A 25,787-nucleotide genomic window follows, 5' to 3' on the forward strand; every position below is an offset into this window, starting at 1 on the left:
AACTTTGTCTACAATATTACATGAATTGAGATATTACTATGAAAACACAAGACAAATTAAACAATTTGAACCAAAACCAGATGACCGTTCAAACTACCATCAGGCATATTCTCAAGAAAACCTCAAATGAAACCCTAAAACTTTGGTATAGTTGACCCTGCATGGAAAGTGCTTTAAGTAGGTTTATCGTATTATATAAATGAAAACTAGTGAGCTCCTCCACCTAGTGATGTATACTAACTAAAAGATATAATGCCACTTTGTAAAATGCGAATGATGTATTATTATTTGTAATATCTAGTAGAGGTCCTAGAGGATGATGTGCAAGGTATGTGAAAGTGTTAGAATATAAATAGTGGCGCATATATAGATTGTGTGTTAGTGAACTCGTGCGCTTGCTAGTTTTGACCCCATTTACATAGTTTATATTACTTTTGCATACCTCATAAGCTGAGAGACTTAGTGGATGAAGTTAACTAGTATTTTCTACCTAACCAAAGCTCTTTAAATACTACTCTGTAACTAACATCTCTTCTCACCACTACAATATTATAACTAAGACTACTTTCTCCTCTTATTACTCTTCTTGTTTCACCATTGATATCAGTACAACAAAACTCATCTTGTATCAAAAGAACGTCCTCTAATTGTATATTGTCCACTGTTTTTCTTTTGTTTAATCACCAATTAAACCAGAAGAATCAAGAGCAATGGAGGGATATAAGAGAATGAAGTTGCTTCTCATCTTTCTAACAGTCTCCTCAGTGGCAACCAGCGCAAGTCCATGGCTGCCGATGGACGGAAACTATCCAGGTAGCTACTGCTTGAGCTGGAGACTAGCAATAGAAACAAACAATGTACGTGCCTGGCGCACCGTTCCTATCCAATGTATGCGTTATGTTGAGGTATACATGCTTGCTGGTCAATATGATAGAGACGTCCAGTTGATTGTGGAACAAATCAGGGTTTATCTCAGTCAGATAGTCCTTCCTGGTGATGGTATGGATGCATGGATCTTCGATGTTGATGATACTTGCGTCTCAAACGTCTTTTACTATCGCCTCAAAAGATACGGGTACACATTTTCTTTTCCTTCTCACATTTCAGACTAAGTTTAACCAATCTAGTTAACAGTAGTAGAAATTAATCATATAGCCATGGAATAGTTATGAAAAATGTCAAGAATAACCACGAAATATAAAACAGCAAAAAGAAAAACGTGACTAAACGTGTCATATTCGTAACTAGTTATGTCACATTTCTGCCACAAAAAATGAGTAGTAAATACGCTGGTAGCTCAACTGGTGTACTAGCTATAACATCTTTAAAAGAAGAGTAACTTAACATGGTCTGATTCTTAGACCTAATGTTAACATGCAGATGTGACCCTTATGATCCAACTGGATTTAGAACATGGGCGATGAAAGGAGAGTCTCCAGCAATACAGCCTGTTCTTGAACTGTTTAACGAACTGATAGAAACAGGCTTCAAAGTGATCCTCGTAACCGGAAGAGATCAAGAAACTCTAGGCCAGGCAACACAAGAAAATTTGCATAATCAAGGCTTCACTGGTTATGAAAAGTTGATTATGAGGTAAGGATCAGCTTTACTTATTTTTCAAAGATTTTTTTTCCATAAACATAAAAGAAAAAAAAGTAGGTCTTTCGTAATGTGGACAAATATTAATACTTTCAGGACGCCAGAGAACAAAAAACACAGCGCAACAATATACAAAACAACAATCAGAAAGCAAGTGGTGGAAGAAGGTTACAGGATATGGGGAAACGTAGGAGACCAATGGAGTGACTTGCAAGGAGAATACTCAGGAAACCGCACCTTCAAGCTTCCTAACCCTATGTATTTTGTTCCCTAAGAGTTTTTACCATAAACCCATTTTCTACCAATCAATTACATGTACAACATGATCATCTATATACACAAAGGTACATCTGGACTTGACATGAGTCGGTCTGGTTTGTTCTTCCGTGAATCATAATAACATATTTTCAAATCCATTCTCAATCTACATGTTCTTCACATTGGAACCACAATAAAGCCTCATGCTCAAAAAGGTTATACATCATATATAGAATTAAATGAATAAGAATATGTAGAAAAATGAATATGAATATATAGTGTTAAAGCGAAGTTTTACACAAAAGTTTGCAAAATCAAACAATAAGAATCAATCCAATAAATGTCTTTGTTTTTACAATAAGAATTTTCAGTGCACGCCTGTTACCCTCCACATGCACATCATTTCCCTACATATATATTTTACATATTTCAACTTTTTTTCCATCTTTTTTTTTTAAAATAATAATCTGAAATGAATCTCTGATGTAGTTCTCATAAAGAGGAATAAACAAATAAATAAGGAAAGCCACATGGTCGCTCACCGGAGAGAGACCATAGGGAGGCCTTGACCACCACCATTGCAGTCATTACTGGGCCAAACCAACACATGAGTGTTTGTGTATGCAGAGTAGACAAGTGTACCTTTTGGTTGGAGAATAAATAAACCATTTTAAAAACGCTCCTTTAGCATCCTGTTTTGGGGCGTTTACCACTTGAGTTAAAAGGCGAAACGCTTCCACCGCCGCTTGGCCCTGGACTCTCTTCCCTCAAGTTGTTCGAGTTTATCAACGCTAGCTCCCTCAGCTGCTGTCTCTTTATGAAATCTTGCGATTCATCCTTCATTACAACCACCAAGAAAAAAAACAAAATGTTATTGTTAAAACGAATCCTATGTTTTCATATTAATGCTTGCTTGTATAGAAAAGATCAAAAAGGCAAAACAATTATGCTTTTTGGCGTTTGCGATTACACCAATGTGGCTGCCTTGACTGGTATGGCAGTGGTCACACACATGTCTGCATAATTGAATACTAACAGCAAACTCCAAAGAGTGTGTACTAAAATACAAACGTTGAGACAAAAAAAGAAAAAAACAAGTGGCCCTACAGTATATAGAGTCCCAATGGTGCAAAACAACTAAGGAAGAACCTAGTGGCCTTTCAATTCAATACCCCAAAAGGAAGACGATACTACTATCTTAGCTGCCTTGTACTGATTATACTATAACAACTAATAGAAGTAAAAATTGAAAAAGAAGAAAAAAAGAGTGGAGAAGAGATGTGTGTGTGTTTACCACAGGCTTAAGTAACTCTTCTATAATCTCTTGAGCTTGACGCAGACGTATCTCCACAATACTGGCTGGAAGATCTGCTTCTATTAAGATGTGAAGCTGCTCATTCAGGTGTTCATATCCAGGTCTCCCCCTTAACTTATCTTCCTACATTTTATCATCAAACAAGAAATATTACAGCCAATAAAATCTTCATTGAAAGCATATGGCATGTTTCATGGATCTCTCTCTCACCTTTTCCGGATCCTTGATTGAACCTTTCCCTCTGATAAACACGCGGCAGCCTGTAGTAGCTTCGACGCGCTTTAGCGAGTTGCCTCTTGGACCGAGAAGTCGACCAACAAAATTGAACTGATGGAGAACAGATGAGACGTTCAGAAAACAATACTGTGAAGTTCTCTTTGCATTAAAAAAAAAACACTTGAGGTAACTCACATTAGGATAGCTATCTACAGGGATCTCCAGACGCAGTATCCTTTTGACGGTGTATGAGCTGGGGCTTCCTGGTGCACCTTGCCAATCCATTGTCATTCCAGGTGTTCCACTAAGTCTCTGCAAGAAACAGTGTGTTTTAGCTTGATCAGAGGAAAACAACACTTCAAGACAAGCTTGGTGAAACATTGTGAAATAAAGAAGCTAAAGTAGGCTTAACATTAAAGGGTAGATGATGGTAATAGTACCTCCTGAGAAAGGCCGTTCCAGCCGCCGCCACCTAAGCCGGTGTTAGAAACGTTAGAGATAAGATTAGAAGAAGCCATGGGACTTGGACTTCTGTGTCTGAGTCTATCAAAATCGCCAAATCCTTGGTTAGACATCATTCCAGACACCCTGAACATCTCTGCACATCCAAGCAAAGCCCTTTTTTTAAATGAACACAAAGGCAAATTGACACTTAAGGTTATTAGTACTAAGTGTTAAGACTTTATTGACTGATTCAATCAGACCAATTAATTGATTAATTCAACCAGACCAAACAATGATCTGACCATTCAACTTGAATATACACACAAAACCTATGACTTTAAACTCACCTCAATCTGGTGGGAAAGAAGATAAGAGCTGAATAATACACAACACTTGAGATCAGAATTCAAGATCGGAGAAGAGAGTGAAATAAAGGAGAAACCTTGATTCAGCAGGCGGCTGCATATGGGCAAGACTTGAGTAAAAGGTGTAAGCTTTTGATGTTCGGCGAGAAGCTCCGTCAAGTACTGAGAGCTGTTCCGAGACAAGAAAGAAATAAAGAAAGAACAATCAGATCGGTTTATAAAAAAAAACAAAGACAAAAAGGAGAGTGTTCTTTTCGAAGACAATACCTGTCGATCTCAGGAGGAGTGCTTCTAATCTGAGGAGAAGCAGCTCTAGCCGGAGAGGAGAAGTAAGAGGAGTTGTTGTTGTTGTATAAACCAGACATGAGTGATTGAGTTCTGTCCCTCAGTTTCTTCGGAAGCGTTGTGTACAAGAGAGAGAGAGAGAGAGAGAGACCAAATGTGAATCCTGCAGAAAGAGGCCTGACTTTTTTTTTGTTTCTTCTTAATTTTATTCTTATTTTCGGGTGAAAAAAGAAAGAAATTTGACAAAATTAAATCTAAAAATGATTTAGGTGTGACAGCGTGGAACTCTCTGTTGAAATTTTTTTAATATGATCTTCAGATTTTGTGGTTTTCATCGGCGCCTTTTGATTATTGAAAAAGAAAAATTAAATAAATGAATAAAAAGACTTAGGGAGGAACTTTGGTCTTTGTTGGGTGACTACGTAGATCGTGTCAACCATGCACTCGATGATCAGACCTGTCTTTTGGCCTGTATATTTACTTTTATATTAATTAAACAATAAGTGCTGATAAATGTGTTCATCCCATACCTCCAACTTTTATTTATGTATGGTGGTGCTTTGAACAGGGGGCGTCTCTCATACGTTGAAAGCCCTAAACAATTTAATAAAAAAAATTTTTTAGAAAAAAACTTTTACAAATTTGGAGATCTTTTTCCATATAAATTTTTCTTAAGGAAATAGGGATCCTAAGTTAATGTTTCATAAAAAAAAAAGTTAATGTTTCACTTCGATATTCTCAGGACACCCCTAAATTTGAGATTGGTCTCTCTTGTATGTCAATGAGTCTTCTTCCCCAAGTTACATATTTTATGGTACTTTTTCTAACTATAAAATGTACTCAATGATGTCAAACTAATCCTAGTGTTTTCTTTTCACTTTTATTATAAATTTCATAGCCAACTATTTTCATCTTTTGTTTGCCGATGCATGTGAGTCGTGACTACGTGAGAATGGAGTATTAAATTGTCTTGATTGGTACACTCGCACTTATTTTTTTTTAAATTTTATATTTTTCAAAATTTGTTTTATAAGATTGAAATTATATATATTGTAAACCTTTACCAATATTAAATATCTTTTATTATTTACTTTGTAGACACAATTAAATAAAAAATCTTGACACTATAGAATTATTGTGTGTTGAACGGCCTTGTGGTCAAGTGGCAGTGGACGGACATGGGACGTCAACACGTTTCAGATTCGATCCTCCTGTTATGCGAAACTAAGTTACATTGTTCTGTTCACCTAATGCAGATATGAGTCTACGCTTTAGTATGTCAAAACAATTCCTAATTTACTTAAACTGTAACAAAGTTTTGAAAACTGTGTTATTATAGAAAGATTTTGGGGAATCAATTCTTAAAAATTGTAGTTTATTTGTATTACTAATCCTGAACCTGTGGTCTATCTATAGATAGGTTTATTATTATTATATGGTATATATTTGTGTAGGATGTAAACATATATACATACACAAAATATATAATTATAGATCAAGGTGTAGGATGTAAAATCCTAAACTATAAGTTCCCAGTTCTATATCTAATATGATACAAAATTCTTGATGTGCAATTGAGTTTGTCTATGTGTAGGATGCAATTGAGTTTGTCTATGTGTAATATCTCAAACCATAGGTTGTTAACTGATTAAATAAAATTTTAATCTGGTCAAACGTATTTGAAATAAGCTAGATTATAAACCAAATATTATTCACCTAAATCGAAAAACTTAGGTCTAGAAGAACTAAAAGAGAGTACATGTAATTATTTTTTTGATTAATTATTAAGTGGTTGATTATTAAATGATAATAATAAATGATTGTATTAGATTAATAGTTAGGTATCTCAGTGACATTAGGTATAATTAATTAAGTAGTTTAAGAACTAGTTATTTGTACTTCAGTTTTAACAGATTACTAGATTTTTGACCCGTGCGTCCGCACGGTATTAATTTTCTGTTTTACTATTTATTTATTTATACTAAATGATGTATTTATACTATTTTATCGTTTTATACTGACTAAGTTACGGGGTATGTATTTGGGTACCCACTCGAATTCGGTTAAAATCTATTAGGTTTGAGATTTTCGAGTTTAAAGATTCCAACTATATTCATGTATTTATAAATTTTGGTTCTGATTCGATTCAGATCTTTATGGATTCGAATAACCCGTTAATTTTTTAAAATAAAATCAAAATTTATATATACTTTAAATTTTCCTAAATCTAAAAATAAAAATAATATAACATATAAATTTGAGTAATTGTAGCCAGAGTGTCTAAATTAAAAATTAAAAACATGTTTAACTTGAATATTTGGATGGAGAACAAATATATATATATATTTAAGTATTTTTTGGTGTTTTCATTATTGTTTATCTAATTTAGATGTTTTCTTTAACTATTTTTTATATTTCAAATATTTTATACAAATTTAAAATAGCTTATATCTTGGATATTAACTCTAACAATAGCTAACATATTCAAGTATATAAATATGATTCATATACATTTGAATATCCGAAATATTGCGTTCGGATCAGGTTGATTATGGTTCTCTAGATACCAAAATGATAAATCTGTTTGAATATTTATCCACTTTTGGTTCAAATTTGCTAATACTTTTTCGTTCAGATTTGTTAAATGAAGAGTTGATATTACAATTTCCATGAATTATTTGTCTAATAAAAATGTATTTTTTTAAGCTGATAAAAATAAATACTTTTGAAATTGATAAAATGGAGAAGTGAACGGAGTGTATTTAATTCAAATTTAATTAGGAAAACACATTAATCTAAGTGGAAATTACAAAACATTAAAAATATATAGTATTATTTTAATTCTCAGTGGCAAGGTACTGTAAATAAGTGTGAAAATTGAGAGGCATTTTTAAATGGTACTTCTCTTTTAATAATCTAGATGAAATTATCATTTTTATAAATGTTATTTTCTGTTTTATTAGAATTGTAGAAATATTTTTGATTTTGATTTAAAAGTGAAAACTGAACACTTATTTTTGTTTGGTGTGTTAACTTACATATTTTTAGATAATATACCTTTCATATAAAAAGTTATACGAATTTTTGGAAATTGTATGTGTAAGTTTTATAAAAGGTATTTAAGTTATTTACATTTCTTATTACTCCTATCAATTAATGTATTTTTTTTGTCAACCTATCAACTAATGTATATTATAGTGTGTTTGTGAAGAATACTAAAATGCATTAAAATATATGATATATTTTATATTAGTATAATAATATTTTGATTTATGATTTTATTAGATTTTCTTGTGCGAACAAAAAGATTCGGAGCCTTTTACATTTATAGTAGAATTAAACTTCAGAAAACCAAAAATTAAACATTAACCATGTTATAAATATTTTTAGGAAGTCAAATATTGTTAAAAGATTGCAATCTTTAATTCCCTTGTTATACAACAACAGTATCATAGATATTAGTAATGTTTTGTGGAAGTAATGAATATTGTAATTTATCTATTATTTAAACCAAACTTTACTTTAGGTTGGTTATACTTAACCAAATATCTTTAAAAAATCTATGCATTAACACGCCTAAAACATATGATATGATACCTATAGTTTAAACGTGAAGTCAGTCCACCTCTAATAATAAATTGACATGGTTAAAAAGACAAATCTAAACACACAAACCAAACACCAATTCCATGGAACATTAACACAATAGATAAAAAGCTCGACTAACCATTAATAAATTATTTAATTTGTTCACACAAGTTTTTGGTATAAGAAAAATAACCAACAATGCTATTACTTTATTTTACATTACATATGCAATAAACTTCAAGCCATAGTTATTTACACAGAGTATGATCAAATCATAGTGAAGATAACATATTGTGAATTTATGATTCTATTCCAAGTTTATTTGAAGTACTTCAAATGGTACGATAAATTATTTGAAGTTTTACATCATTTCGAGAATTTCAATGTATATGCAGTAGAAGACAAAAAAGATTTACTAAAAACTTTAATGAGGAATAAATGAATCGGTTTAGTTTCCAATTAAAAAAAGACGTCATTTAAGTTAGGTTGTTTAGGAAATATTCAAAATTACAGTTTTTCAAATCAGTGGCATGGAATAGTAATTATTTAGGAAAACTTAGGGTTAATTCTAATTTGTACTTCACTTTTAATAGATTAGATATAGTTTTCAAAAAAAATCATGTGTTTTGGCATTTTTTTATCCATTTGCCCTAAAAATGTGTTGAGCTGAACAATTTTCAAAACATCAAGAGGCATTGGGAAGCTGTTCCAAGTTTGTGTTGGACCCTAAAATAGCATATTAGATTCTTATTGGATTTTCTTTCAGTTTTCTTGGTCTTGTATTTTGGGCTTTAGCGGTTGTCACTTTATCGCTTTTGGTTTTTATCCACGGACTTGAATTAGTAATTCATATGATAAACACACAGAAAAGATCCCTAGATACAAACATTTAGCTAGTAGATACAGAATATGACGTTTGGGCCTTTTTTGCACACATGAGTACATGACATGAACAAGGCCGGCGATTAACATCAGACACTAAACGTAACTATTCATTAAGAGCATCTGCATTGATGAACCCCTTTATGGGATTCATAAGATTTTTTTATTAATTTTTTGGTGGGACCATAAATAGTGATGAACCTCTATTAATTGTGCATCCGCATTAGTGAACCCGAAGGATGGGTTTTATAGGACTAAAATAATATTTTTTTTTAAAAAAAAATTGCACATTGAGAATTTAAAAATTAAATATATTTTTATTAAAGTAATTTCATTGTTAAAAGTTTTATTACATAAATTCAAATTTTAAAAAGAAGTTTTTATTCAATACATTGGAAATTCATAAACATACAACAGATTATTAATCCCCATTACCAAACTTTTGCCATACATTTTCAACTAAATCAGCTTTCAAACGATCATGTCTCTGCGAATCCCGAACTTCATTGCGAACGGCACGCATATTACCGCTACTCAAACTTGGTATCCTTTGCACATGCGCACTTCTGCTCGACTCTCCTGAATCAAACTCAGATGTATCAATTTGCGCGTATTCACTTCGTTCGTTCTCAACTATCATATTGTGCAATATGACACAAGTTCTCATAATCCTTCCTATCTTTACCCTGTCCCATAGTAGAGCTGGGTTTTTAACTATTGCAAACCTTGATTGCAATACTCCAAAAGCACGTTCAACATCTTTTCTGGTGGATTCTTGACGGACAGCAAATAGCGATGCTTTAGGATTTTGAGGAAGTGAGATGGACTGGATAAACGTGGCCCATTTCGGATAAATGCCGTCAGTAAGGTAGTACGCCAGCTGATAAGTGTGGTTGTTGACCTTGAAATTAACTTTAGGTGCTCGACCTTCATAAATGTCACTGAAAACAGGGGAGCGATCAAGAACATTGATATCGTTGAGGGTACCTGGTAATCCGAAAAATGCGTGCAATATCCAAAGATCCTGGGATGCCACAGCCTCTAAGACAATTGTCGGCTTTCCTGAACCACGTGTGAACTGTCCTTTCCAAGCCGTTGGACAGTTTTTCCACTCCCAATGCATACAATCGATGCTGCCTATCATCCCTGGAAAGCCGCGTACCTCTCCAATATCGAGCAATCGTTCAAGATCATCGGCTGTAGGTCTTCTTAGATACTCATCTCCAAACAATTGTATTATCCCATTAGTGAAATTTTCCAAACATAAACGTGCAGTACTTTCACCAAGTCGGAGATATTCGTCATACGTATCTCCCGATTGACCATATGCCAGCATACGTATAGCCGCCGTACACTTTTGAAGTGCAGATAGCCCGTACCTTCCGTGGCCATTTCTTCTTTGCTGAAAATATGGAACATCAGTACTTAGGCGTTCGACAATGCGAAGGAACAACGGCTTGTTCATTCGAAAACGCCGCCTAAACATTTCTGTTTGATATGTAGGGTTTTCCCGGAAATAGTCGTTCCATAGTTGATTGTGTCCTCGTTCCCGATCTCTTTCGATATAAGCTCGTCTCTTGGCTTGAACATTCATCGCTGAGTCGATAAAATTATCAACTACTTCGTCGACCTTTTCTTCTAAATATTCATCTACTTCATCACTTGATGAGCAAGACATTGTTGAATCCTACCAAAATTTTCATGATTAATATTATAACTGATATTTAATCCTACCATTATTTATTGTAACAACATAAATATATAGAGTATATTATATTATTTTAACAACATACATTTATTTAGTATATAAATTTTTATTTTAACAATAACAAACATATTTTCATTTTATTTGAAGGTTCTGTTACAAGATGAAAGTTATGTTTTAAAAGTTACAAGTGAAAGAGAAGTGAAGTTGCACTTGATACCTATGGGAGAATGAAAGAAGTAGTGGAAGACTGATATTTGCTTGAGTTTTAACGCATGAGCTCTTGATCAAATTCGATAATTTAAAAGCAAAGAGAACTGAAAATAGTGGAAGAGTGATATTTGTTGCATTGATGAAAGAGAAGTGAGAGTTGCAAAGAGAGAACATAAGACATATATAGAGTCATAGTTTACATATCCGTGATTGAAGTTAAGCGGGTACATACACCCTTGAGTACAAAACAAGTGTAGAAAGAAACAAAATTCTACACTTCCCGTGAAACTGACTTAAAGTCAGTACTACCCGTGCGTCCTATAATACATAAACAACAAGCATCCACCTACTGACTGACATAAAGCCTTGCACCCCGTGACCTAAACAGACAGACATAATACATAAAACAACAAGCATCAACCTCCACAAGCATCCACCTCCTGCAACCCGTGACCTGCAAAACAAATAAGTTGAACAGATTAAAACAAGTTCACAAGTAAACAAAAACACACAATCATCAAAAAAAGCCACTGACCAAATCAACCATTAAACAAGTTCATTTCAGATATGAGTTTATTCTGTAGAGTCAGTTGTTCATCAGAAAGTGTATCTTGATTTTTGGCTAGGAGACGATCAAGGATTTTCTGTTTGGATATCATATTTTTCACAGTTAGTATGCTCTGGATCTGATCAAAAGCTGCTTCTCTACCGTGCTTCTTGCGTTTGCTAGCCTTTACACCCTCAGGCCTAGCGTCATCCTCACCAGGCACCTGACCGGCCGGTTCCTTCCTTTTCTCATTTGCACCATCTTTGGACAGAGATGTTGATCTCCATTTCTGATCAAACCTAAGTTCTCTCCAAGCATGTTCAAGCGTGAACTTGATCTCGTGGTCATTGAAGAAGATGTCATGGGCTGTCTTCATGACATCATTCTCATTCTGCCCACTAGCTTGCTCCCTCAGAGCCGTCTCGTAGCATCCCACGAACTTACACACGAGGTCATTCACCCTTCCCCACCTCTACTTACATTGATCCCACTCTCTATGAGCATAGCCACTTAGCTGAGGGCTTGAATTGAAATACTCCTCTATCCTCTTCCAAAACGACACCGCCTTCTGTTGATTGCTGACAATCGGATCCTTGCTGGTGTTCAACCAGGCGCTGATGAGCACAGTGTCTTCTAGTGGTGTCCACTTTCTTCTTTCCACTGTTGGTTTACGAACATGAGGCTGCTGGCTACTAAACCTAGGAATCTCAGCAGACGCTAAGTCAATTGTTTGACTGCTCTGTGAAGATAATAGGTTGTGGGGATCCATTTTGTTTTTTGTTTGTTGGTGTTTGTAAGTTTGTGTGCGTTTTGATTTGTGGTTTGCCTATGTTTTTAAACTAGTGAGGTGGTGTTTGTAATTAATCACATAGTTAATTACACAGCTACATTCACAGAGCATTCATTGCACATCAAATCAGTTTATTGAAAAGAAGATAACTTAATCACAGCGACCAACCAACACCAACACAGATTTAATGGAAGTTATTGAAAGGGAAATCGGTTCTAGTTCAGTTTGCTTTAGCTTACGGTTCTAGTTCAGTTTGCTACAGACTACAACTTAACAACTACAACTAATTCTAGTTTAGTTTACTTATTAACTACTTTACCTAACTACTATAGCATTTACAAAAAAGAAAGTGAACATGTGTGTACCTTTGGATTTCAATCGAAACAGAGCTTCGATAGGGTTCCCAACTCTGCTGTGAGGTGATCAACCTAGCCAGTGAGGAATTCTACCTTTCCCTGCACATGGAAACGCAAATAAAACAGTGTTAGTTTACAAGTATTAAACGACGTAAAAGTATTGATTCACTTACCTCCAGTGACTCAATTTTTTCCTTGAGATCGGGGACCCCTTTAACATCTCCTCCACCTCCTGCAACCACTTACTCAGACTTTCCAACTTCTCCATGTCAGTGACCTGAACATGGAGGTTATCAACCTGCACAGTGAGTATTTTAACATGTGCCTGCAAATGTAAATAGAAAGAAAAGCGTGAGAAGTTAAATAATTGAAGTAAAAAGGGAAACTGTAGCTCACTAACCTCCAGTGTGTCAATCTGGTAATTAAGCATTGGCACCCCCTTGATCACCTGCTCAGCCTCCTCCACCCGCATAGACAGGCGTTCGATCTCCTCCTGGACACCAATCACCCATGGCTGGCGATAATGGAACCCATCAGCCTTGTTTGCAAGCAAGAAAATAAAAACACAAGTTAGATTCGGTTTGTGCAAGAAAATAAAAGCAAGAAAATAATGTGACTTTTACCTCGTAGTTTTTGCAAGTGAAGAACCGCTTGCCAGGAAGAGTGTCGTACTCCTCCTTCCTCCGGACCTCGTTAATGATTCTTCCACCACACGGACACCTTGTCGGAATCCCATATTCCGAATCGGCAACGTATCCAAGCATGTTGATGTAGTCCTTTTGCCTCTTCATGTCTCTTATTTCTTCTGCAGGATCCATCTGAAACAGATAAACATCGGTTCCTATTATTGAGAAAGAGACAATAGACACAATACTTCATTACACAAGTTGAAATAAAATGCTAACAACCATAAATCGAAACCCACTACTCGATTAACAACTCTAGCTGGAAACCCCCAAATCAATTTCAAAAAGCCGGTGAACCGAAACCCTAAATCGCTATCGATCCCAAATTCCCCGATGAAACGAACCCTATATCGAAATCTGCTACTCGATTTACAACTATATCCGGAAACCCCCAAATCGATTTTGAAGAAACGAACCCTAATTGCCTTTCGATCCCAAAATCCCCGATGAAACCAACCCTACCACGTTCACTAATGGATGCTCACCTTAGCTCGTGGAGGAAATGGTCGATTAGAAGGAGAAAAAAGCCGATGAGATGGAGAACAGAGATCGCGTCGCCGTCGTTCGAGCAATCGCCTCGGAGAGAAACAAACCCTAGAGAATAGAAGAAATGATTTTGGTTTCGACAGACCCCGTGTTTCGAGTTGGTCAACACAAAAACGCGGTTCCAATCACATTGCGACACGTCACTTGAACCCGTATCATACGGGTTCACTCTAGCGAACCGATTCAGTGAATAAAGCCTTTTTTATAAAATAAAAACGTTAAAAAAGCCTATAATACCGAGCCCATAAACCCCTTTAAAATCTTTGATGGGCATGCCCTAACACTAATGACTAATCTAATCACCACCACCAATACGAACATAACCTCTTTTTTTTTGTCAACACGAACATAACTTTTTCTTTCGAAACGTAACAAAATACGCAATAAATAATTAAAAAACATGATCAAATAAATGATTTATTTCTTAAGAAAAAGGACCCTGCCAAAAAGAGTTCAAAGTCCAAAGGAGCGGGAAACGAGCGCCACGTGGAACTATCTCGGTTAAAGACAACGTTAACATTAAACCGAATCAGGCGCTTAATCACAAAAGGGGCTTAGGGTTTATAAACACACACAACACACACGAGACCAAAAAAGATCATCACTTTCATTCCTCTCTCGAAGATCCATCCCTAGCAAAAATGGAGAAGTACGAGAAGCTCGAGAAGGTCGGCGAAGGAACATACGGGAAAGTCTACAAAGCCATCGAGAAAGACACCGGAAAGCTCGTCGCTTTAAAGAAAACCCGCCTCGAGATGGACGAAGAAGGCATCCCACCAACCGCTCTCCGCGAGATCTCCCTCCTCCAGATGCTCTCCCAATCGATCTACATCGTCCGCCTCCTCTGCGTCGAACACGTCCTCCAATCAAAAGACTCCTCTTTATCCTCTTCTCCTGTGACGACTTCGACCCAGTCCCAAAAATCAAACCTTTACCTCGTTTTCGAGTACCTCGACACGGATCTCAAGAAGTTCGTCGATTCGTACAGAAAGGGTCCCAACCCGAGGCCGCTCGAGGCGGATCTCGTGATGAGGTTTATGTTTCAGCTCTGTAAAGGCGTGGCGCATTGTCATAGCCACGGCGTGCTTCACCGTGATCTCAAACCGCAGAATCTTTTGCTGGATAAGGAGAGAGGGGTTTTGAAGATTGCTGATTTGGGTCTCGGTCGTGCTTTCACTGTTCCTTTGAAGTCTTATACTCATGAGATTGTTACGCTTTGGTATAGAGCTCCTGAGGTTCTTCTTGGCTCTGCTCATTACTCCACTGGGGTTGATATGTGGTCTGTTGGATGCATCTTTGGTTAGTCTTTATACACCACTTGCTTTTGACTTGTTTGTGTCTTTGGTTTAGTACTTTGACTTATTGGTGTTTTTTTTACTTGCAGCGGAGATGATTCGGAGGCAAGCTCTTTTCCCTGGTGACTCAGAGTTTCAGCAGTTACTTCATATCTTCAGGTATTTGATGCCAGTGTGTGTGTGTGTGTGTGTCAATGAACTTATTTAGGATTCTATCGCCAATGTATCTTTAAATATGGTTCTTTCTTCTTGGTTCTTGGAGATTGCTTGGAACACCTACTGAGAAGCAATGGCCTGGTGTAATGACACTGCGTGACTGGCATGTGTATCCCAAATGGGAGCCGCAAGACTTATCACGTGCTGTTCCATCTCTATCCCCTGAAGGGGTTGATCTTCTCACGGTATGCTCTTCCCCTGTGATCTTTGTGTTTCTTAAAGGAACAATCTATAGCATTACTTGCTCTTTTCTTTATCTTATATAGTCTGTTTGCTTCTTAGGTTCATTCTGTTGGGTTTCCTAGTTAATGTTTAGTTGTTTGAGTGTGAGATTAGAGTCTGAAGCTTTGAACAAAATGCAGAATATGCTGAGGTACAATCCAGCTGAAAGAATTTCAGCGAAAGCAGCTCTTGACCATCCCTACTTTGACAGCCTTGACAAATCTCAGTTCTGAAGCTGCACCTGCCTGATCAAAAACTCTCTGGCATCACACGCTGGCAAATTGCAATCTTGTATTACTGATCACACTCTGGCAAGTTGATTGCTCAGCATCATGGTGATTTTATTTTTCTGGTGTCTCCTGTATTGTGTGTGTTTGAGGATGCAATGTGTTCTGCAAGAGTGAACTTTTTATTCTTAAAATGGCCAATTTGGTTTTCCGGTATGAACAAACATATCATCGAAGATGAGTTCATTCAACGTTCCAGAGCTCACTAATTGTTGATTAGATGACAAATTGCAACACAAGAGAGATGAATCCAAATGCTCTGATCACTTCTCACAGGCAAATGAATCATATTAGTGGTACATAAATGGGAGCTGAGTCCCCCAAATGGTTCCTGCTTCATTACAACCCACAATTGCTGCTTATAAAGTTTAAAAATCACACTAAACATAATTTTCTTAACAAGAAAGAAAGATACGGAGAGATCTCCATTGCTATTCTACACAAACAAATGATTAGATTCAATTAGAACAGACATGGAGAAAACCATGTCTGAATCTGGTGTATATTTCATTGTGTTATCCTCGTCATGGAAGAGAGCGGTTATGTCTTCCAAAGCCTCAGCCACTGCAGTTTTTTCTTTGCTTGGACTTCCTCAAAGTGCTACTGCACTCTATTCCTTTGAAGACCATTGTTTGCTTTACCATTTCCTTCTATCCACTGATCTCCTGTATCAGCTTAACAACATGAGATAATCAGATCCTGATCGCTTGTTATGTAGATATTGTTTGTGTTACAGTCTGGATGCCAAAGAATATGGTCCCAGACAGAAACATTCCGGTTCATGAATGTTGAAACAACTGGTTCTCATATACAAATATGAAAGCCGATGGTGTCATGAATTCAGTTCTGCTAGCTTCTATCAGCTCAGCGTTTTCACACCTTTCATGAACAAAAGCTCAATTAGAAACATAAAACACACACAAATATATATATACGTCAAGTATCTGGAGATTCTTGTTCTCTTGCTCTCAATGAAATCAACTTTCTTGTTTGGCTGAAGCAAGTGACTGGAGGACTTGAGAACCGTGCCATCTTCGATTGATAGAATGTTCAAGATAAATTGATTTGTAGCTCTCTTACAGCATCTCCAATGTATCATTCTATTTTTTACTCCAAAATGATGTGACACCAAAATAAAATTAGATTTTACTCCAATACACATTTTCATTTTTACTCCAAAAATAATATTTTAAATGATTATATTTTTATTTTATTAAATAATACCTTAATACTTAAAAAAATTACCAATTAACTCCAATTATTTTATGTTTACAATTTTTTTTAAAAAATATAAATTATTTTAATTATCTATTATTAAAAAGCACAAGATCCAAATGCATGTGCACATATTCAAGCTCAGCAGGTATAAATAATATCAAAGCGAAATGTTGAATCACAAGTTCAACAAGCTTTTACTTTTTTTTTTTTTGTTATCAAACACACAGACTCATATAGACTCTACACACCAAACTGGGAGCTCAGCATCCATGTGGACGACGAAAGATGATTGTTGTCTGGCACTACGTGCTAAACGGTCCGCCTTTGAATTCTCCGTACGTGGTACATGAATGAGCTGTGAACTCTGGAAACTGACTTGTAAATTCTTAATATCCTCCAGATAACTTGCGAACACTGGCCACTCTTCTGGTTCCGAAACCATCTTCACCAACTGAGAACAATCCGTTGCAAATGTAACCTGAAATTGTCGTAAATTTTTCATACACTCCATTGCCTAAATTAAAGCCTCCACCTCCGAGTGAAGGGGAGAAATACTGGCCCGAACATTTCGTGCCTCCATCAGTCCCTCAAAACCTTCCAAAGTGCTATACCAACCTTGACCTGAGAAAGAGTCCTTATCCTTCCATGAGCCATCCGTAAAATACCATCTCCCTGGAATTGTGATAGGTTGATGTACTTGTGATGGTAAAGTTCGTCTTACATCCAGTTCCTGTGCTGCCGCCCACATAGTTGATTCTGTTTCAGCCAACTTTAGGGTATCCATTGCATCCACGTCCAAGTTACTAAATACCTTGTTATTTCGCGCCTTCCAAATTTACCAAAGTACCCATACAAATAGATGATCTTCCATCTTTGGTAAAACACGCCAGAACAAATGGTCCATATTAGTGAACAGTGCTCCCGAAGGAAAAACATCTGGATTTGTTGGTATCTTTGATAGCGCCCATACTTGCCTTGCTGGAGGACACTCAAAGAACACATGGTTCATGGATTTCTCAGCATGCTCACATCTGTCACAAGCAATCTCTCCTTGCATCCCTCTTGCTGTGAGATTCTTTTTTACCGAAATACACCCTGATACAATCTGCCATAAAAATGCTTCATTTTTGGTGGACACTTTAATGCCAACAATAAGCTTTCAAAATATCTACTGTGGGACCATAGAAAACTATTTGGTTTCCTTTGTCCGGATATACTCTTTCCACCTGATAGCCTGATTTTACCGTATATTTTCCATTGTTAGTAAAATGCCAACCCTCCTTATTTTCCATAATATTTTTACTAAGTGGTATGCTTTCAATAATTTTCGCATCCAATGGGTCCACCAAAACCCTAATGGCTTGTGAGTTCCAAGTTCTAGAACCTGGAACAATAAGAGATTCCACCGTAACAACAAGCTTTTACTTAGTCTTTTTCGTTTGGGTAATACTTCACCAATTTTGACAGATCTAAAAAAAATTTCAGGATTATTAAATCATTTATTTTATGTTATCTTTATTCTAACTATTTATGTTTGTTTTGTTTTTCTTTAAATTATTGTATGCATCTTTATGTAAAATTATTAACTAATCCTTTATGGAATATCTAAAGATAAAATATTAAAGATTCAAAAATAAAATATTAAAAATTCAAAAGACTATTTTATAAATAAAAAAAGTCAACTTCAAAATGGATGAATTGGTAAAATTACTCTATAAATGGAGTAACCCTATCTATTATTTGAAAATGAAGTGGTATTAAAAATATTTTACTCCATGATAATATTTGAAATAGAAAATAAAGTAGGATTAAAGATGCATGTCTTTAAACAACATTAACATTAATGCAGATAAAACAAACATGTGTAAGTTTGAGTTAAACACATAGCGCAGTTGACAAGTATTTCAATCAATCCAAGTTTTTTTGTGAACAAACGAGAATTAATCTTAAAGAAAACAAAAAAGCAAAATGTAGTGAGGTAAATACTCATTTAAAATTTTTTATTTATGTGAATGAATAATTTTACAATTTTTATACATGTATTTATAGCAGCCTCAAATTTGATTTTTTCCCTAGAATTAAATACTTATCTAAAAAATTAAAATTTTCTAAATTAAAAAAAAAGTATACCGTACTGCATGTTATCTTCCCTGCGCCTCCGCATTCCCCAAATGTCAATTTTGATGACAAAATTTATCTGTCTTGCGCCTACATCGCCCATATTCGGTCGGCTAAGCGTTGTGTATATGTGTTGTCTCTCAATCTAGACAAGCTTTGACTGATAGGCACGACCTGAATCAGACCCGGTTATGGACATATAGCTAAATGAAACATGAGTTAATATATAATCATAGACCCCCTTAGTTTGTTAAAAACATATTTTCATTTTTTTAATTAAATTGTCTATGGTTCCAAATTCTTAGCTTTTCTTGAATGTCAACTCATCTATGCAGAAACTATTTCATTTATTTTTCGAACTAACTTTTTATATTTGATTGATTGATCCTATAGTTCACGGTAGACTTTAGAAACATTAGAACATTTTTAGCAAACCTCTCGAAGTTTTGCAGTGATTTTATAACGACTTGTTTCATGCATAAAACTTTTGTCACAAAGAAGGAACAAATTATCTCTGTTTTTTTGTTCTTGATAACTCAACATCAAACTCATGATCATCACATTTTTCACGTGCAAAAAATACAAGTTATCACGCAGTATTCGAAATATTCTTATAGCAACGGTTTATGCTGATTTAGTCTCACCGATTTGGCTAGTCGAACGGTTCATTTATGTATAGTATCATAAAACCAAAAACTGAAAACAAAAGTTGTTTCTATTCATGTGTAACATATAAGAACACACATGCATATATTACATACCAAAAAGGAACACTAATATATACTTACAAAAGCTTGAAAAATCAATAAGATCGTGACATTTGGTCGAGAATGATGGTCAATGCCATGGCCACACGAGGCTCCATCTCCGCTTCAACTATAAGTTTAAACACATCTTTGCCAAAGGAACCTCCTCCAACCATTGCATCTTTCTTCTTGATCTCTGCCGTTTTCTTCTTGTCCCTCTTCACGTCCACTATTTTGCAGCTTCTCTGACCATATGATCCTTCAATCTCGTATAGTACTGTCTTCTTGGAGCTAACCCACGCCAAGCTCTTCTTGTTTGTTAATATGCTAACGTTTTTCTTTGCCGTAAATAATGGATCTCTTTGCGTTTCTCCATCGTATACCGCCCAACAATCTCCTAGGCTCAACTTCTGATCAAATAAAACAAGAAAAAAGGAAATTCAAGACTAGTTTCATAAAAAGGATTCACCACCAACGATAAATTGGCCTAGTGGCTAAAACTCTTGGATTATAAAAAGTACCTTGCGGCGGATGGAGAGGAGAGGTAAGCCGGAAGCGTCCATAAGGACGATGTTGTCTCTAGGAGAATTCATGTAGTTGTCAACCCTAAAGACAAGATGTCCATCGGAGTTGTAAACTGTGAATCCATCGCAGTTGAAGAGAAGAGACTTCTTCCACACCGTTAATACTACGGCTGCTTTACTATCACACAAGCTTTCCTCGTAAGTGTTTGGGAACTTCGGGTGAACTTTTGTCATTTTTCTTCTTAATTCTCTGTGTTTATGTCTTTTCTTTGTGTGTTTGATGATTCTTGTTAGAGAAGATGAGTTGGTGTTTTGTTTGATCAAGGTACTGGTTGCGTGTTTATATACAAATGTAGAAAGAGAGAATGTGGTGCTCAAATGAAAATAATGGTCTGATCTTCTTGTATTCCACTAGAGGTATCGTTTTCAGTCTATTACTATAACATATCTAGTCGTTTTAATTTATGTCTTAAATTAATTTCTTCCTTTTTAATCAAATGTTATACCGGTTTTAGTTTCACCTAAACTCCAACCAAATATTTTAAAGAACATTATTGTATTTTTATTCAAGATCTGGCCAATACTGGCCCTACAGAATAGGTTATAGTCTCATGTTATATATAAATCTAACGCCAATAGTTAGGAAAAATCACTCACTAACCCCTAAATCAAATAGTCGAGAAATTTACAGTACTACAGTACACGACTAATCAAATACTGTTTGGCTATTGTAAGTTCTAATATTATCGTTGTTTTGTTAACGTGATATTTTATATTAACGTGCTATTTTATATATTTTATTCTCTCAACTATATATTGGTGTGTACCTTTTAGACCCAAAAAATATTTTATTATTTTCCCTTACATTTTTCTAGTATGAATAGAGAATAATTGCTGTCTCTGTTGAGAATGCAAACAAAGTCCCACATTGGAAGTTTAGACAAATAATGTCTAGTATATAAAAGGATGTCCAACTCTGATTAGTACGAGGCCTTTTGGGAAGGAGTCCCAGAAACAAATCCATGCGGGCCTTGCCTTCGGGTCCAAAGTGGACAATATCGTACTAATCGGACAATAGAGAGTTGGACATGGGTTTGTAAAAACCCAACAATTGGTATCAGAGCGTTGGTTTGAGCAGATAGAAAGTCTACAAGGCGAGTTATCACTTATCTGTTGCTAGGAGTTGGGAGTTCCAGTTTGTGCGGTTCCGTGTTTTGAAGTCTTTGAGTTGTTACCTAAAAAAGACAAGATCAAGACAAGTCAGTCAATGGAACCAGTTCCTGGAAAATTCGTGGTTGAGAAGTTTGATGGTAGGGGAGATTTCGGCTTATGGAAGCATAAAATCTTATGTCAACTAGAGCTAATGGGACTTGACTCAGTTCTAACTGACGGTGACGCTGCTACATCAGATCCAACTAAGACCGAAGATGATGATGATACATCGACAGAGAAGAGTACTGAAAAAGAATCTAAGGTTGATCCAAAGGCGGCTGAGAAGAACAGGAGAGTGAGAAGTCTCCTGACTATGAGCCTTGGTGACAAGATTCTTCGGAAAGTTATGAAGGAGAAAACAGCTCTTGATATGTGGAAGGCTTTGGAAAGAAACTATCAAACCAAGTCTTTGCCAAACCGAATCTATTTGAAGCAAAAATTCTATAGTTTCAAGATGAAAGAAAACAAGAGCTTAGATGAGAATATGGATGTCTTCCTGAAGCTAGTCTCAGATCTAGCAAGCGTCCAGGTTAATATCTCAGAAGAAGATCAAGCAATATTTTTGCTTAATAGTCTGCCTAAGGCGTATGAGCAGATGGCTCAGTCTCTGAAATATGGGAAGGGAAAGGACACTATCACTGTTGAGGAAGTAACAGAATCTGCATACTCTAAAGAAGTTGAGTTAAAGGAAGCAGGTCAATTAAACAAGGCTAAGGCTGCATCTGAAGGTCTATATGTAGGCCAAAGAGGAAGGTCTGAAAAAAGGTCTAACAGTGGTTATGCAAAAGGCAGATCAAAAACCAGAGGAAGATCCCAGATGAAGTTTAAGAAAAAGGGATGCTTCGCATGCGGAAAAGATGGACACTGGAAGAGAGATTGCCCAGATCGTCAAAGCCAGAAGATGGAGGATTCCGCAAACGTAGTTATGGAATTCAAGGAGCCATTGCTACTCACTGCAAGCAGTAACCATGTGAAAGATGAATGGGTACTGGACTCAGGCGCAAGCTTCCACATTACTCCAGATAAAGAATTGCTATTTGATTTAGAAGAGTTTAATGGAGGAAAAGTTTTGATGGGAAACAACACACACTGTGATGTTCAAGGCATGGGGAAGATAAAGATTGTCAATCCAGACGACTCAGTTGTTATCTTATCTGAGGTCAGGTACATGCCTACTATGAGTCGAAACTTGATCTCATATGGATGTTTGGACAGAGCTGGATGCCATTATGAAGGGAAGCAAGGAATGATTCAGTTCTATAAAGGAGATCAGAAGGTGATTGCTGGAAAATACAAAGATGGTTTGTATTACTTAGACGGAGTAGTTTCTAAATCAGAAGCCTTGGTTGCTAAGCTCGACACAGATTTGACTAAAGTATGGCATTCTAGGCTTGGTCATATGAGTCAGAAAAATATGGATGTTTTGGTGAGAGAAGGGTACTTGACTAAGAAAGACATTCAGACTCTGAGCTTCTGTGAGGATTGTGTTTTTGGGAAGGCTCATAAACTAAGCTTTCCAAAAGGAAAACACACAACGAAGGAGACATTGGAGTACATACACTCCGATCTTTGGGGATCACCGTCTGTAACCCCAAGCTTAGCAGGATGTCAGTATTTTATCACCTTCATTGATGACTATTCTAGAAAGGTGTGGATTTTCTTCTTAAAATCAAAGGATGGTGCTTTCCAGAGGTTCAAAGAATGGAAGATCAGTGTTGAGAATCAGACTAAGAAGAGCATTAAATGCTTGAGGACTGATAACGGACTAGAATATTGTAACTCACAGTTCGACACTTTATGCAAGGAAGCTGGTATTAAGCGACACAAGACATGCACCTACACACCTCAACAAAATGGTGTGTCGGAGAGAATGAACAGAACCATAATGGAGAAGGTGAGGTGCATGTTATCAGAAAGTGGAATGGAGGAGAGATTTTGGGCTGAGGCTGCATCAACTGCAGTATACCTAATCAACCGATCACCAAATTCTTCAGTAAATTTCAGACTGCCTGAAGAAATCTGGTCAGGAGTTAAACCAGACTTGAGCAACCTGAAACGATTCGGATGTACAGCCTATGTACATGTGAGACAAAGCAAGACAAGTCCTAGAGCAGTGAAAGGGAGCTTTGTGGGCTTTCCTCAAGGAACTAAAGGGTTTCGAATCTGGTTGCCTGAAGAAGAAAGATGTACCATAAGTCGGAATGTGACTTTTAATGAAGACGAGTTGTTCAAAGATTTGGAAGACTCAGCTAAAGAGAACAGAGAACAAGAAAAAGAAGCTCCAGAAAAGAAGGTCAAGCGTGTTACTTTCAGTCCAAATTTAATCCAAGGACCTTCAGGAAGTATTAAGAATATGGAAAATCCAGCTCAAAGTGGAACAACTTCAGATATTGAAAACAAGTCTGACTCTGAACCTAAGGAAGATGAAGCTTCAATGATTCAGGAAGAGCAAGTTGATTTGGAAAATTATGTTATATCTAGAGACAGGGTTCGGAGAGAGATCAAGCTACCATCGAAGTTTGATGATTATGATTTGTTTGCTTATGCATTAGCTGCAGCCGAAGACTTAGACATTGATGAGCCTAAGACGATTGATGAGGCTAGGAGATCTAAGTACTGGAAGCAATGGCTAAAAGCAATGGAAGAAGAAATGAGTTCTCTTGATAAGACGGGTACATGGGTGATTGTTGAGAAGCCAGAACAGAAAAAGACTATTGGCTGTAAATGGGTGTTCAAGTTCAAGAAGGGAATACCAGGCGTGGAAGAACCTAGATTTAAAGCCAGACTCGTAGCACAAGGTTTTTCACAGGTAGAAGGTATTGATTATACAGAAGTTTTTGCTCCAGTAGTGAAACATGTTTCGATCAGAATCATGCTTTCATTGGTGGCAAATGAAGATTTTGAGCTTGAGCAGCTTGACGTTAAGACTGCTTTCTTAAACGGAGAGCTAGAGGAAGAAATATTCATGAATCAGCCAGAAGGGTTCGTGAAAAAGGGGAAGGAAAGGAAAGTATGCTTACTAAAGAAGTCCATATATGGACTTAAACAGTCCCCCAGACAGTGGAATAAGAAATTTGATGAATTTATGAAGACACATGACTTCCGCAGGAGTTTATATGATCCATGTGTCTACATAAAAGGATCAGAGATTTCGCAAATGATCTACTTGCTTATCTATGTTGATGATATGTTAATTGCTTCAAAGGATTTATCTAAAATCAGAGAGCTGAAAGAAAATTTGAAAGATAGATTTGAGATGAAGGATTTGGGAGCTGCAAGTAGAATTCTTGGGATGGATATTATCCGAGACAGGAAGAACGGATGGGTTAAGTTGTGTCAGAGAAATTACTTGGAACAGGTTTTAAGAACGTTTAATATGTCTGAAGCCAGAGCAGTGGTCACACCAACTGGAGCTCAGTTTAAGCTAAGAAGTTTGAATGAAGAAGAGCTAAGAACAGAAAGAGAATTAATGAGTGAAATTCCGTATGCTAGTGCGGTTGGTTCTCTAATGTATGCAATGGTGGGATCTAGACCTGATTTGGGATATGCAGTGGGATTAGTCAGCAGATTTATGGGAAATCCAGGAAGGATTCACTGGGAAGCTGTGAAATTTATTATGAAGTATCTTGCAGGAACATCGAGTTTTTGCCTAAATTTCACTAAGAGCTCTAACTTTAAAGTGGAGGGCTTTTGTGATGCTGATTATGCGAGTGATCTGGATAGAAGAAGATCTGTTACTGGATATGTTTTTCAAGTAGGTGGAAATACTATAAGTTGGAGATCAGGGCTTCAACACATAGTTGCTTTATCAACTACGGAATCAGAATATATGGCTCTAACAGAAGCTGTAAAAGAAGCTATATGGTTGAAAGGATTTTGTGGTGATTTAGGGTTTCAGCAAGAGAGCGTTAAAGTATTTTGTGATTCGCAGAGCGCTATACACTTGGCCAAGAATGGAGGTTTCCATGAAAGGACCAAGCATATAGACACTCGTTTGCATTTTATTCGAGATGTAATTGCACAGGGAGATGTGGTGATTGAGAAAATACATACATCTAAGAATCCTGCTGATTTTCTGACAAAGAACTTACCAGGAAATAAGTTCCGGGAATGCCTGGAGCTTCTAAAGATCGCCTAAGAAGAATTGTTGTCCT

At 36.3% G+C, this 25,787-nt stretch overlaps 5 protein-coding genes across 6 annotated transcripts; 2 read left to right on the forward strand and 3 right to left on the reverse strand.

Annotated features, from left to right (window-relative positions):
- The first annotated feature begins 543 nt into the window (after positions 1-543).
- Positions 544-2,015, forward strand: LOC108847894 (acid phosphatase 1). Its single transcript, XM_056997955.1, has 3 exons — positions 544-1,075; positions 1,381-1,593; positions 1,696-2,015. Exons 1-3 carry the CDS (start codon positions 711-713, stop codon positions 1,871-1,873), a joined length of 756 nt encoding a protein of 251 aa, XP_056853935.1. The 5' UTR covers positions 544-710; the 3' UTR covers positions 1,874-2,015.
- Positions 2,016-2,109: 94 nt separating this feature from the next.
- On the reverse strand, positions 2,110-4,665 carry LOC130494383 (KH domain-containing protein At2g38610-like). 2 transcript variants are annotated; one of them, XR_001949007.2, is made up of 8 exons: positions 4,465-4,665; positions 4,275-4,366; positions 3,829-3,986; positions 3,584-3,700; positions 3,383-3,499; positions 3,152-3,295; positions 2,400-2,694; positions 2,110-2,264 (listed from the first exon to the last, which is right to left on the reverse strand). XR_001949007.2 is itself a non-coding variant. In XM_018621260.2 (7 exons), exons 1-7 carry the CDS (start codon positions 4,560-4,562, stop codon positions 2,542-2,544), a joined length of 879 nt encoding a protein of 292 aa, XP_018476762.1. In that variant the 5' UTR covers positions 4,563-4,665; the 3' UTR covers positions 2,110-2,541. The 2 variants fall into 2 exon arrangements, 1 of the variants encoding a protein (XP_018476762.1); XM_018621260.2 differs by having other exon boundaries at positions 2,110-2,694.
- Positions 4,666-9,373: 4,708 nt separating this feature from the next.
- LOC108845314 (uncharacterized) lies at positions 9,374-10,973 on the reverse strand. Its single transcript, XM_018618543.2, has 2 exons — positions 10,878-10,973; positions 9,374-10,639 (listed from the first exon to the last, which is right to left on the reverse strand). The coding sequence occupies exon 2, from the start codon at positions 10,628-10,630 to the stop codon at positions 9,374-9,376; it is 1,257 nt and encodes a 418-aa protein (XP_018474045.1). The 5' UTR covers positions 10,631-10,639; positions 10,878-10,973.
- A 3,396-nt stretch (positions 10,974-14,369) lies between these two features.
- Positions 14,370-15,964, forward strand: LOC108844391 (cyclin-dependent kinase B1-2). The gene is made up of 4 exons (XM_018617643.2): positions 14,370-15,094; positions 15,180-15,249; positions 15,353-15,491; positions 15,669-15,964. Exons 1-4 carry the CDS (start codon positions 14,437-14,439, stop codon positions 15,759-15,761), a joined length of 960 nt encoding a protein of 319 aa, XP_018473145.1. The 5' UTR covers positions 14,370-14,436; the 3' UTR covers positions 15,762-15,964.
- Positions 15,965-19,848: 3,884 nt separating this feature from the next.
- LOC108846208 (protein LURP-one-related 8-like) lies at positions 19,849-25,787 on the reverse strand. Its single transcript, XM_056997956.1, has 3 exons — positions 25,725-25,787; positions 20,419-21,656; positions 19,849-20,307 (listed from the first exon to the last, which is right to left on the reverse strand). The coding sequence occupies exons 2-3, from the start codon at positions 20,653-20,655 to the stop codon at positions 19,954-19,956; spliced, it is 591 nt and encodes a 196-aa protein (XP_056853936.1). The 5' UTR covers positions 20,656-21,656; positions 25,725-25,787; the 3' UTR covers positions 19,849-19,953.

This window comes from Raphanus sativus, unplaced genomic scaffold (genome assembly GCF_000801105.2).
Source record: "Raphanus sativus cultivar WK10039 unplaced genomic scaffold, ASM80110v3 Scaffold0900, whole genome shotgun sequence".
NCBI classification, from domain to species: domain Eukaryota; kingdom Viridiplantae; phylum Streptophyta; class Magnoliopsida; order Brassicales; family Brassicaceae; genus Raphanus; species Raphanus sativus.